Source organism: Meles meles, chromosome 2 (assembly GCF_922984935.1).
Source record: "Meles meles chromosome 2, mMelMel3.1 paternal haplotype, whole genome shotgun sequence".
In the NCBI taxonomy this organism is placed as follows: Eukaryota; Metazoa; Chordata; class Mammalia; order Carnivora; family Mustelidae; genus Meles; species Meles meles.
In genome coordinates this window covers 114,565,180-114,577,456 of record NC_060067.1, presented here as the reverse complement: position 1 = coordinate 114,577,456, position 12,277 = coordinate 114,565,180, and the positions used below count along the sequence as shown (strand labels likewise).

Sequence of the window (12,277 nt, the reverse complement as noted above, 5' to 3'; positions counted from 1 at the left end):
AGCAGTGTTTTTTAGAGAAACATAGAGCTACAATTAAGTTTATGGAAAATTGGACAACAGTAATAAAAATGCTTCTCAAGATCAAAGGAGAAGCATTTGCTTGTGATTAGTTTTATTTATGCTGAGCTTGACCCAGGAGCCTCCCACTACTACTGTTTCTTTACTACACACTGTACATTTATGAAATATGCATACACTTAAGGCTGTCATATAATATGTACAAGGTTTACTGATGACAGGTTATTACTGTTTTAGATGAATGCAAGTTATTCGGACTTTGAAAAACAAAGAAAAAATGAACTATGAAAATAATGAGTGACCTTGTAGTTTTTCCTTAGTTGCTAACAATTCATAATAGTGCTACATCCTACCCAATTTAAGGGGGAAAAAATAATGTCTTTCTAGTGAGTGAATGGCTTGAGGAAGTGGGAGTAAATGAAGCTCATAGGAGTAGTCAGTGAGATGCCATCTTTAACAAGTCTTAAATTTGTTTCTATGCATTGGGGCCTTTCCCACTATATATACAGCATTAGTTCAAGTTCTTCATGATTTTTAATTTAAATTGTGTGAATAGAAAACCTGAATATCTAATACTAAAGATGGCTGGCGATTTAGAAAAAATGTTAATATCAAAACCCAAAATGATTAATATTACTGGCTTCAAAACACTATAGACAAAAAGGAATTTGTTTGACAGTTTAAATAATATGAAAGATCAGATAGATGGTGATGGGCATTTGTTTCCATTTCTGATCATTGATTGAGAAGAGGTTGTGGTTAAATAATGAAGCTGGTCCTATCTATGTGTCCATCTATTATCTATCTATCTATATATCTATCTATGAGAAAGAGAAGAGACAGCAAGAGCTGGGGGCAGAGAGGGGAAGAGGGAGAGAGAGACAATCGTAAACACACTCCACGCTCAATGTTGAGCCTGATAGGGAGCCCTGAATCATGATCTGAGCTGAAATCAAGAATCCGATGCTTAACTAAGCCACTCAGGTGCCCCATAATTAAGCTCTTCCTAATGCTTGTTAGATAAAGATTAACAAGAGGAGTTGTGATACCTCTTTGAAGGTCTTAGGGAAAATATATCACTAACTATCCCAAAGGAATTTACTTTGTTTTATTAGAAATGTGGTTTGAGTGTTGACCTTACTTAGACCTGTTAGACCTAATGATTAATCAAAGATTCTCATTTTCAGATTAGATCCAATCTTCTCTCTTTGGTGAACTAACTATATTTCTACCAGAATTTAGCATATAAAACTGATGTTCCAATTTGTTGATTTCCTCTTTACTATGTTTTAATTGGATGTTTTTCTAATACCTACAATATTCAAAGTTCTTAGAGAAGAGCAAATTCTAAAACATCTCTGACTTTATAGAGCTTGTTTAAAGTTGGAAACAGGTTGGTGACAAATTATAGATGGCTCATAATTCAGGCGTTAGTGTTATTCTAGATTGTAGGAAGCAAGCAGATATTTGAAGTTTTTTCACCCTCTTTTTCTAAATAGTTGACATGATTGGAACTCTCCAGTATGAAGTGATAATAGGGCCACCATTATGGAAATGTGAAGATGGAGGGAAGGGAGTGGGTAATGTGGAGAGTTTGATGGTTAGAGGTCTTTAGAAAACTCTTGTAGTAGTTAGTACGCAAGGTCAGGGTGACATGTTCAGAGTATTGACTAGCATGGAGGAGTAATGGAAGGATAGACACAATTTAGTAATTTCCCTAGATGTTGGTATCTGTGGAAGAGGCAGAACTCACAGGGGCTATAGGATTTCTATGCTCTACCGCCTAAAAATAAGAGTGGCAGTTAGAGTAAAAGCAATCCTCAAAGGATAGATAGTTCTAAGTAGTTGGATTTGAACATCCTGAGATCATGGGATCTTAGAATCTAGTAGGCAGCTGGAACAAAGGAGCAAGAAAAGTTTTACCTAGTTATGACATTGGGTTTGGTTAGATTATTTTCTTTCTACATTGTTCATTACCTTTATGTTACTACTGGATGAGAGTATTTAAATTCTTCAAGTTGGGTACATTTCGAGGAAATGTCCATAGGTTTCAGTTTCTATTTTAAGGCTACATTAATGTGAGAAATGGTCAAATAGTATAGCTGTGTTCTATTTCTGGTTATCTATCATCTATTTATCTACCTATCTAATCTATTTTAATGCTTGACCTAAAAGGAAGGTCAGGCATTGGCTGAAATAAAAACTGGGGTAAATTATTTGATACTTGACACATTATCAGAATTCATATTTCAATTCATTTGCTTAGTTTGGAAGGGAATAGATTTTCCTTTGCTCTACCAATGAAGTCTTTCAGATTTAACTCTTTTAAGGATTAGATCTATACCTTTGTGCAGACAGCTCACAAATAAACTTTTATTTTATTTTTTTAAAGGTTTATTTATTTATTTGAGAGAGAGCGCGAGCAGGTGGAGGGACAGAGGGAGAGGGAGAGTCTCAAGCGGACTCCCCACTGAGCTTGGAGCCTGATGTGGGGCTCCATTTTAGGACCCTGGATCATGACCTGAGCCAGAACCAAGAGTCAGATGCTCAATCGACTGAGCCACCCAGGTCCCTCAGATAGATAAACTTTTAAAACTGGAAGGGCTCTTTGAGATCATTTAATACAACCCCTACTTTTCTGAGATTAGTAATCTGAAGTCAAGGAAATAGTAATAATAGCTAACATCTATTGAGCTCTTACTTCATCAAATCATTAGAACAACTCTATAAATAAAATAAATTAAATTAAATTAAAAAATCTTTAAAAATTTTTTTCTAATTATGTAAAACTTTAGTTTTTCTTAATTTCACTATTTTGTTTTATTTAAAAAAAATTTTAAGATTTTATTTATTTATTTGACAGACAGAGATCACAAGTAGGCAGAGAGGCAGGCAGAGAGAAAGGAAGGGAAACAGGCTCCCTGCTGAGCAGAGAACCCGATGCGGGGCTCGATCCCAGGACCCTGGGATCATGACTTGTGCCGAAGGCAGAGGCTTTAACCCACTGAGCCACCCAGGCACCCCTGTTTTATTTTTTAAATTAAGTAGGTTTCCCATGCAGCATGGGGCTTGAACTCACAACCTTGAGATCAAGAGTCCCATGTTCCACTGACTGAGCCAGCTAGGCACCCCCTCAATTTAACACAAATGCCAGTGTTAAATAATAAATCTGTGGCATCCATTCATTCAGTATATATTTTGTGAAGGTATGTAGTATGCCAGGCACACTTCTAGCATTAGGATGAAGTGGAGAGGAAACATAGACATGGGCCTTGTCTCAATGGATCTCACCTTCACTACTCTTCTTGATTTTAGTTACAGACTCTTGTTCTCATCTACTAAGATTGGTCTGCCCTGGGGGCGCCTGGGTGGCTCAGTGGGTTAAAGCCTCTGCCTTCGGCTCAGGTCGTGATCCCAGGGTCCTGGGATCGAGCCCCACGTCCGGCTCTCTGCTCCGCAGGGAGCCTGCTTCCTCCTCTCTCTCTGCCTGCCTCTCTGCCTAGTTGTGATTTCTCTCTGTCAAATAAATAAAATATTAAAAAAAAAAAAAAGATTGGTCTGCCTTGATCATTATTTATAAGGAAAGAGTTTGACAGCTGATGGTAATCAAAACCTAATCTAACTGAATGATTGGTACCTATTTATTTATTACTTTGCTTCCAAATTTTGAATTCCAGTACTCGGTTCTTGTCTAGTTTGCTGAGGGATATATTTTTTATTTTATTTCTTTATTTTTTATTTTTATTTTTTAAAGACTTTATATATTTTAGAGAGAGACAAGTATGAGTTGAGGGGAGGAGCAGAGGGAGAGGAGCAGAAGAAAAGGGAGAAGCAGGCTCCCTGCTCAGGGATAGGGGGCTTAATCCTAGGACTCCAGGATTAGGACCTGAGCTGAAGACAAATGCTTAACTGGACTGAGCCACCCAGGTACCCTGGGATATATTTTTTATTTTTTAAAAGATTTTTTTTTTAAATTTATTTGACAAGAGAAATCACAAGTAGGCAGAAGTAGGCACAGAGGCAGGCAGAGAGAGAGGGAGAAGCAGGCTCCCTGCTGAGCAGAGAGCGTGATGTGGGGCTCTATCCCAGGGCCCTGGGATCATGACCTGAGCAGAAGCCAGAGACTTAACCCACTGAGCCACCCAGGTGCCCCTATTTTTTATTTTTTTAATTAATCAATTATTTTTTTTTGAAGGGAGATGTGTGGTTTTTTTTTTTAGTCATCAGAGAGAGAGCTAGCGCAAGCTGGGGGTTGGGGGGGCGGCAGGTTGATGGAGAAGTAGGCTCCCCACTGAGGAAGGAGCCCAATGCCGGACTCGATCCTAGGACCCTGGGATCATGACCTGAGCCAAAGGCCGACAATTAACTGACTAAGCCACCCAGGTGTTCCTGAGATATGTTTTTTAATTAAGATGTAATTTTAGTAAAATGTTCTGCAAAATATTTAGTTGTGGTTTTTTTCATTTTTTTTTTTTAAATTGCGGTAATCATAAAAGTTAACCATTTTAGGGGCGCCTGGGTGGCTCAGTGGGTTAAAGCCTCTGCCTTTGGCTCAGGTCATGATCCCAGGGTCCTGAGATGGAGCCCCACATCGGGCTCTCTGCTCAGCAGGGAGCCTGCTTCCCCCACCCCCCACCTGCCTCTCTGCCTACTTGTGATCTCTGTCAAATAAGTAAAATCTTTTTAAAAAAAGTAACCATTTTAATATTTTTAAGTGTACAGTTCAGTTGCATTATTAAAGTTACAGTATTGTATAATCCAAAGAGAAACTTATAAAATACTTTAGTTTTAAATATTTGAGGCATATTGGTTAGTTTCTTTCTTTTTGTTGGGGGGGGGGGTAAAGTCTTATCTTCCAACAGCCCAATATTCAGTGTGATCTACTTGTACTTACTGAATTCTAAGCTTGTCATTTAAATTAGAATGGTTTCTTTTGATTTGTACTTGTTCCATGTTTCTAGGTATGTATTAAAATTGCATCATGTTTCATTTTGCTGCAATTTTATATTTTCTTCTTTTGGAGCAGTGAAATAGATATATATGAACTTTGAAGGAGGTCAAACTAAGTTATATGAACACAGAGAAAATTGTTTAGAGAAGGGAAGAAAGATTTGGGAATTGAGGAGTGTGGTACACAAAAACGTCTGACAGTCTCAGACACAACTAGTTTCCTTCCCCTCCTACTAAATGCCCAGAGTAGGAAGCACATCTAGTGTAAAAGATTTGGGCCTATGAGCTGAAAGAATTCAGTACCCCAAACACTGGGTAGGAATTGGACTCAACAGGAAGGATTGTTCAGTAGCTCCTCTGTCTGTGTTACTCTTTGTGCTCAAACAAAAATACAGCTGTTTAAAGAGTTTTAAGCATTATTTCTAAAAGAGTTGAAATACCCTATTCATATTACAGATGTTAAATGTAGTTTTCTTTTAAATGTAATTTCTCTTCCTCATTCATGACAAGCACACACTGCTCTTGTTACATAATAAAGAAATAGAGAAATTATCAGGAACCTTTTTTAGAAAATGCTTTCAGTTTTTAGAAAGCAAATAAGAATTTAAGAAAATAAACACAAAAGTCATTTGAATTTTAACTTTACCTGTTAATAAAGATAACTTTTTATTACATTGTCTAAAAGTATATTAGTATTCTTTTGATGCAAGCAAAAGTATAATTTTCATCTGCGTTGATTATTCTGTGTTTTAAAGAGTGACACTCCTAATGAAATATATTTATTACAGCTCAAAGATGGCGGCAAAGCATCCCAGGCAAATGTAAGAATAGGCGATGTGGTTCTCAGCATTGATGGAATAAGTGCGCATGGAATGACTCATCTTGAAGCCCAGAACAAGATTAAGGGTTGTACAGGCTCTTTGAACATGACTCTGCAAAGGTAATTTGCATTTTTTTTTGCCTCTGAGGGAGAAAATAATACTGGGGAGTGTGTTTTTGTGTATCTGATTTGTGATGTTAACTAAGAAGTTTCTCCTACCAATGTTTCAGGTAGATAAATTACAAAATATAATGGCTTTTAAATTGAGTAATTGAGCAGTGTGAAAAATTGGTGAAGGCTTTGGATTATTTCCCCATAAAAAGACATGCATTCATGTACTGATAAAATTTGTGTATGATTTTAGAAAATCCAAGAATTCCTGAAATTTCTCAATAGAGTGTAGTACAAATTCTTGTTATAGGGTAAATTCTTTTTTTTTTTTTAAGATTTTATTTATTTATTTGACAGAGATCACAAGTAGGTAGAGAGGCAGGCAGAGAGAGAGAGAGGGAAGCAGGCTCCCTGCTGAGCAGGGAGCCCAATGCAGGACTCGGTCCCAGGACCCTGAGATCATGACCTGAGCCGAAGGCAGAGGCTTAACCCACTGGGCCACCCAGGCACCCTATTATAGGGTAAATTCTTATTCTTATTATATCTAGGGTAAAATTCTTATTATAAGGTAAAACTCTTGGCTTTAATATTCTGGGTAGTATATTAGAAGGTATTCTTTTAAAATAAATAGGCTTTTCCTAGTATGTCTTTTTTGCCCTTTTTTCCTGAGTGGAAGAAAAGATTTTTACCTTTGAAATGTAGATTTTCAGAACTTACTGTTTTGTTTTTTAAAGATACTCTGGCCTCAGTTGTAGCATAGCTAGTAATCTCATTGATTATAATGTATCAGGCATTTTGAGCATTTGACCTACCTTGAAATCATGTGGATTGCTTGCTAAAAATACTTATAGGAATCAGAATTATCTGAAAGGACCAAGAAGTATATTTTAGTAAGATCCCTATAATTATTATGAATTAAAAAGTTATAAGCACTGCGGTATCTTGGGCCCAGAGGAAGGGAGGTAAAAGGGAGTGGGGAGAAGATGACTGAATGATAGCTTTCAGCCTTTGAGGTTTATAGGGAAAATAGCTATCATTTATCAGCTGAGTATGGAAAGTTTTAAATAAGTCTTGTTTTTGATGAGTACAAAAGTGTTCTCTATTTCTATAAAATTTGGAAAACACCGTTTTTCCCCCAGAACATCTCAGAGCCTCCTATAAGTTATTATGTATATTGTTAATTTTTTTTTTAAGATTTTTATTTATTTATTTGACAGAGATCACAAGCAGGCAGAGAGGCATGTAGAGAGAGAAGGAGGGGAAGCAGGCTCCCTGCTGAGCAGAGAGCCAGATGCAGGGCTTGATCCCAGAACCCTGAGATCATGACCTGAGCTGAAGGCAGAGGCTTAACCCACTGAGCCACCCAGGCATCCCTATTGTTAATTTTTAAGAGGGAAAAAACATGTGGTACCAAACATATTTGGCTATGGAACCTTTTTTTCTTGGAGGCTCTCCTGGGACTATTTAAAGAATATATACAGGGTAAGATATGTACTTTTCTGGAAGTGTATCAATTTGGTCTTAAAACTGAATAGGAGAAATTTTTATGAACTTACACTTAGGGATTTACTTTGATGTAACCAGCCCCCCCACCCCTCCTCTTTTGTTTGTGTGGGAGAAATTCCTGTCAGTGGGACTGTTTGGTCAAAGGTTATTTGTATTTAAATTTTGATAGCTGTTAGGTATGTTTTAATGCATATAAAGGAGTCAATGAGAAAAAAATAACCTGCTAAAAATTTCTATTTTTGTAATGTTTTATTCTGTTCTATGTACTGAGATCTGTAACACGAAATTATTGTTACTAATTAAATGAAAAGCAGTAATTTTTTTTTTAAAGATTTTATTTATTTGAGAGCGAGACAGAACAAGAGAGGGAACACAAGCAGGGGGAATGGGAGAGAGAGAAGCAGGCTTCCCGCTGAGCAGGGAGCCGGATGCAGGGCTTGATCCCAGGACCCTGGGATCATGACCTGAGCAGAAGGCAGATGCTTAATGACGAGCCACCCAGGTGCCCTGAAAAGTAGTCATTTTTATTTATACTCATTTTTACTAAATATGAATTTTGAAAGGTACCACAAAGCCAATAAACTTAGATTAGAAGCTTAGCTATATCTTACTTTCTTTTGAAAATACTTCAGGGTCCCATAAGAATAGATGAAAACCAGATGTTACTTTGTTTGTATACATTTCCAATTTAAGTAATCTGTTACTGACCCTTAACAAAGATTCTTTTAAGCTACTTAAATAAGAAATTTAACAAAGCAAGTCATTCTAAACATTTGGAGATACCACTTAATTTTGTCTTCATATTTCTGAATATAGATATTCAGGGCCCAAAACATGAGAGAGAATTTGAGAGTCCTGTTGTTACTTACTGTAATTCTCGAGTTTTTTTTTTTAACACTTCTTGTGTTAAGTAGTGTCAACCTGAAAAGAGATTTGCATTTAAGAGAATTTATGATATAACATTGTCAATACTACTGGGCCACCTGAATGGCTTCATCGGTTAAGCATTTGATTCGTGAGTTTAGCTCAGGTCAGCTCAGGTCATAATCTCAGGGTCATGAGATTGAGCCCTGCATTGTGCTGCACGTTGTGTATGGAACCTGCCTGAGATTCTTTCTCTCTTTCTTTGCCCCACTTCCTCTGCCCCTACCCCTCCCCTACTTGCTTGAATGTCCACACACGCTCTCTCTCTCAAAAAAAAAAAAAAAAAAAAAAAAAGGCAAAACATTAACAGTACTAGTGAAGAAATATTTTTGCCTTTCAAGGGAAAAATAAAGCTTTGCAGTTTGTCTCACTCTTTCCCTATACTAAGTTGCATCTCTTCCTAAGTTCTGTCTCCTTTTTTTTGCCTCCTGTCCCCTTACCCTCTTTATTCCATCTATTACCAGCCAGACTGTTTTGTAGTCTTTTTCCAAAAGACCTACAACAATGCTTGTGCCATGTAACTCTTTTCTTCTTAAACATGTTCTTTTCTTCGTGAACATGTAGTACTTCCCTTTACAGATTTGTCGTACTCCAGCTTCCCTGGAAGCAGAACCAGAGATAGAATTCATGTACAAGTAATATATCAGGAGAGGTCTTTGAAATGTTACAGCAAAGTGAGTGAAGCAGGATTGGGAAGAAGAAACTGAGATGAACAAGGATCTGGTTTCAGGGGATATGTAACCTCAGCTTGATCCAGGAGGTAACTTCGGGATAAAATTGTACCATAGAGGCTGTCTTGCCTTGAGTCGAGGGAATAGGGCTTTTGTTCCCCCTCTCTTGGATTTGTTAGTAACTGGCCACCAGTTTCCCTGGAAATATATGTGTATGGATGTGTGTGTGTGTGTGCATGCAGGGTGGAGGGAAGGAGGTACCTTCTGTTGCTTACACAGAAAGTTGCTGGTGTGCACCGTTAGTTTTTCATAAGTGGCTGTACCAAACTGGTAGAAGGGTTCCAGGGAACCCAGGCTGGGTACAGCATGTGCTGTGAAATTCCATCTGGACTTGAGTCTACTTGCTCAGAGGATTAGGTTCTCTGTGATCTAGACTCAAATTGTCCTCCCCAGATCATCCCTACTGATCAGTGAGTCCTGTCATTTTATTTCAGGTGTTTCTTACTGGCCCTCACCTGCCTGTCTGTCCTTTCATGAAATTCACCTCATCTAAGATGCCTACTCACCTCTTCACTGCCAACACAAGCTTCTACATCTACAAAGCCCATGTCGAACCTCATCTGCCACCTGTTGTCTTCTCTTACTTTTGCAACTCAATTCATTTTTCCCCTGTCTGAACTCCTATGACAAGCTTTTACCATTTGATTCAGAATTTAATTATGTGCTAGGTATAACCAGGAATAGCAAGACAGATTCCATGAGGCATACAAATAAATTTAGTTAATAGTCATACCTAATACTGTCCACGTATTTAAATAATTACTCCATGTATATTAGTTCTGCTTCTCCAGCTAGACCCCTTGAAAGCAAAGACCATGTTTTTTGTACAATCTGTATTTAACAACTTGTGTAGTTTTATGTTCTTAATGTCTAATTAATATTAGATGAATACCAGCACTAATTCCCAAACTTGGAATCATTTATTTATTCCACAAGTAATTTTTAAGCTTTTAGTATGTGCCAAACATTGTTATAGATGCTGGGGACATGCAGTGAACAGAAGAGACAAAAATCTCTGCCTCACAGTACTTACCTTTTAGTGAGCAGAAATAGGTAAGTGTTCTGGGGAAAAATAGAGCATGTAAAGGACCTAGGGGGTTCAGGGATAGGGAATTGCAAGTTAAAATAGAGTGGTCAGGAAAGCTTCAGTGAGAAGGTTATTGGCTATGTGGGTCATGCGTGTCCTAGGCAGAGGGAAGATGTGGTACAGTGGCCCTGACAGGGAGTCCAGTATGCTTGGAACAGAGAGAGTGAAGCCTAAGTGAGTGCAGGTAAGAGGTGAGGTCAGAGAGGTGGTGTGGGATGGTATAGAGCATGTAGTCTTGTGGGTCACTGTGATATTGTAATCAAATTTAAGTTTTCCTGGACCTAAAAAAAAATGTGAGAAAGCCTTGAAGAGTTACAGCTGCCTGGCCAGATCTACAGCAAGGTCTGGGAGAGAAATGATGTCATTATTGGAAGGAGGGGCTAGAAGGAGAAGCAGACCAAGTTTCTCCTCAAGTCTTCATAGTGGTGGCACTCACTGCCTTTTCCTTCTAGCGCTGTCAGAAACAAGGGATGGTTGCCACTCTTGTGGAGTTCTATTTACCTCCACCCAAGAATCCTCAGAGGGAGAAGATAAGAGAAAAGCCATTTTTGTTTTTGAAATGAAAGTTACCAGAAATTTTATTTTGTGAATATTTTTTGCCCACAGTATTATTGATATGTATCAATTCATTAAATATGTAGTATAACATTTAATTGATTTCTTATTTAGGCCTAACCTCAATATCTGAAAATGGGATTTAGATAAGAAAAAGTAAGATAAAGATACTTATGATTTTTTTTTTAAAGATTTTATTTATTTATTTGACAGAGATCACAAGTAGAAAGAGAGGCAGGTGGGGTAGGGGGAAGCAGGCTCCCTGCTGAGCAGAGAGCCTGGGTGGGGCCTGGATCCCAGGACCCTGGGATCATGACCTGAGCCAAAGGCAGAGGCTTTAACCCACTGAGCCACCTAGATGCCCCCAGATACTTGCTTATGATTAAGGTTGTTTTGGGGGCGCCTGGGTGGCTCAGTGGGTTAAAGGTTGTTTTGTAACTTTTTTTTCTATCTAGTCTAGTATGAGGGTATTTAATAAAGCAAACATATTATCTCTCTATGATATTCTGAAAAGATAAGGCTTGATTCACTATGTTCTGGGTATCTAATGAATATGGAGGTGTGGAAGATTTCATTTTAATATGTCTTTTATCCTTGGAATAGGATTGGAAGTTGTTTCTTCTCCTTCTTCTTCTTTTTCTACCTCTTCTTCTTCTTCTTGTTTTTTTCCTCCTGCAACTGCAGCTGATTCTAAGTACAACTGGACAATGAAAAATATTCTATTTGAAATTATTTTTCCTCTTGGTGAAATTAGGCAAATAGCAGCATCCTTATTTTTAAATATCAACTGCATTTTGCCTATAATTTTACCCAAGTCAAAATGGATCATTTTTAAAGTTATATTTCAGTTAACAAAAGAAGAAAATTACTTTCTAAAGCTTTGATATCAAATAACTATTAACTAACAGATTAGAATTGGATTCTAAGATTTTAACTGTTTCATTTCTGTAGTTTTCTGCGTAACACAGATAAACTTGGCTACTAACTTACTGTATAAATTGAGGCAAGTCGCTGAACTTCTGGTATTTAATTTTCTTGACTATAAAATGAGGTCATGGGTGATTTCTAAGTTCCCTTAAATTCTGGTTCTTGTTCTGATTTTTCAGCTGTAAATGGCTAAGTTCCCTAGAGCTTGCTATTAGATCAAACTAACTTAGGTTTGCTTATTTTGGCTGAGAGAATCAGGAAATTGGACTTTCTTCATTGGAGTTATCTTAAACTGTGCCAGGTTAGCAAAGTGACTTGTACTATTCTGCTGACTTTAAGGTGAAAGGTAGGTCAGATGGATAGTCAAATAGCATTTAATCATAAAAAGTATTTTATATATTTGTCATTTTATATTTTTAAAATTAATCCTCTCAGAATCACAGAAAAAACACATATATGTATCCCTTTTCTAATCTTCCTTTTTTTTTTAATATTACTGATAGTAACAAGTCTGTGATTTGTTTTTTGTTCCATAGGCTTCATTTAGTGTATAAAGTATTATGATTGGAAGTGAAAGTTCTAGAAGGATTGAGTTTTGAAAAATATTGATGTACTCTCTTTCTGCCTCCCCCTTCTTCCTCATCCTTC

General features: G+C 37.4%; 1 protein-coding gene across 7 annotated transcripts in view; it reads left to right on the top strand.

Moving 5' to 3' along the window:
* The window catches only part of PDLIM5 (PDZ and LIM domain 5), a 206,029-nt gene that overhangs the window by 60,546 nt on the left and 133,206 nt on the right, over positions 1–12,277 (top strand). For all 7 annotated transcript variants that reach the window (XM_045994489.1, XM_045994512.1, XM_045994503.1 and 4 more), the window contains exon 3: positions 5,757–5,908. In XM_045994489.1, the coding sequence (XP_045850445.1) occupies positions 5,757–5,908 (152 nt within the window). The remainder of the gene's footprint in view (positions 1–5,756; positions 5,909–12,277) is intronic.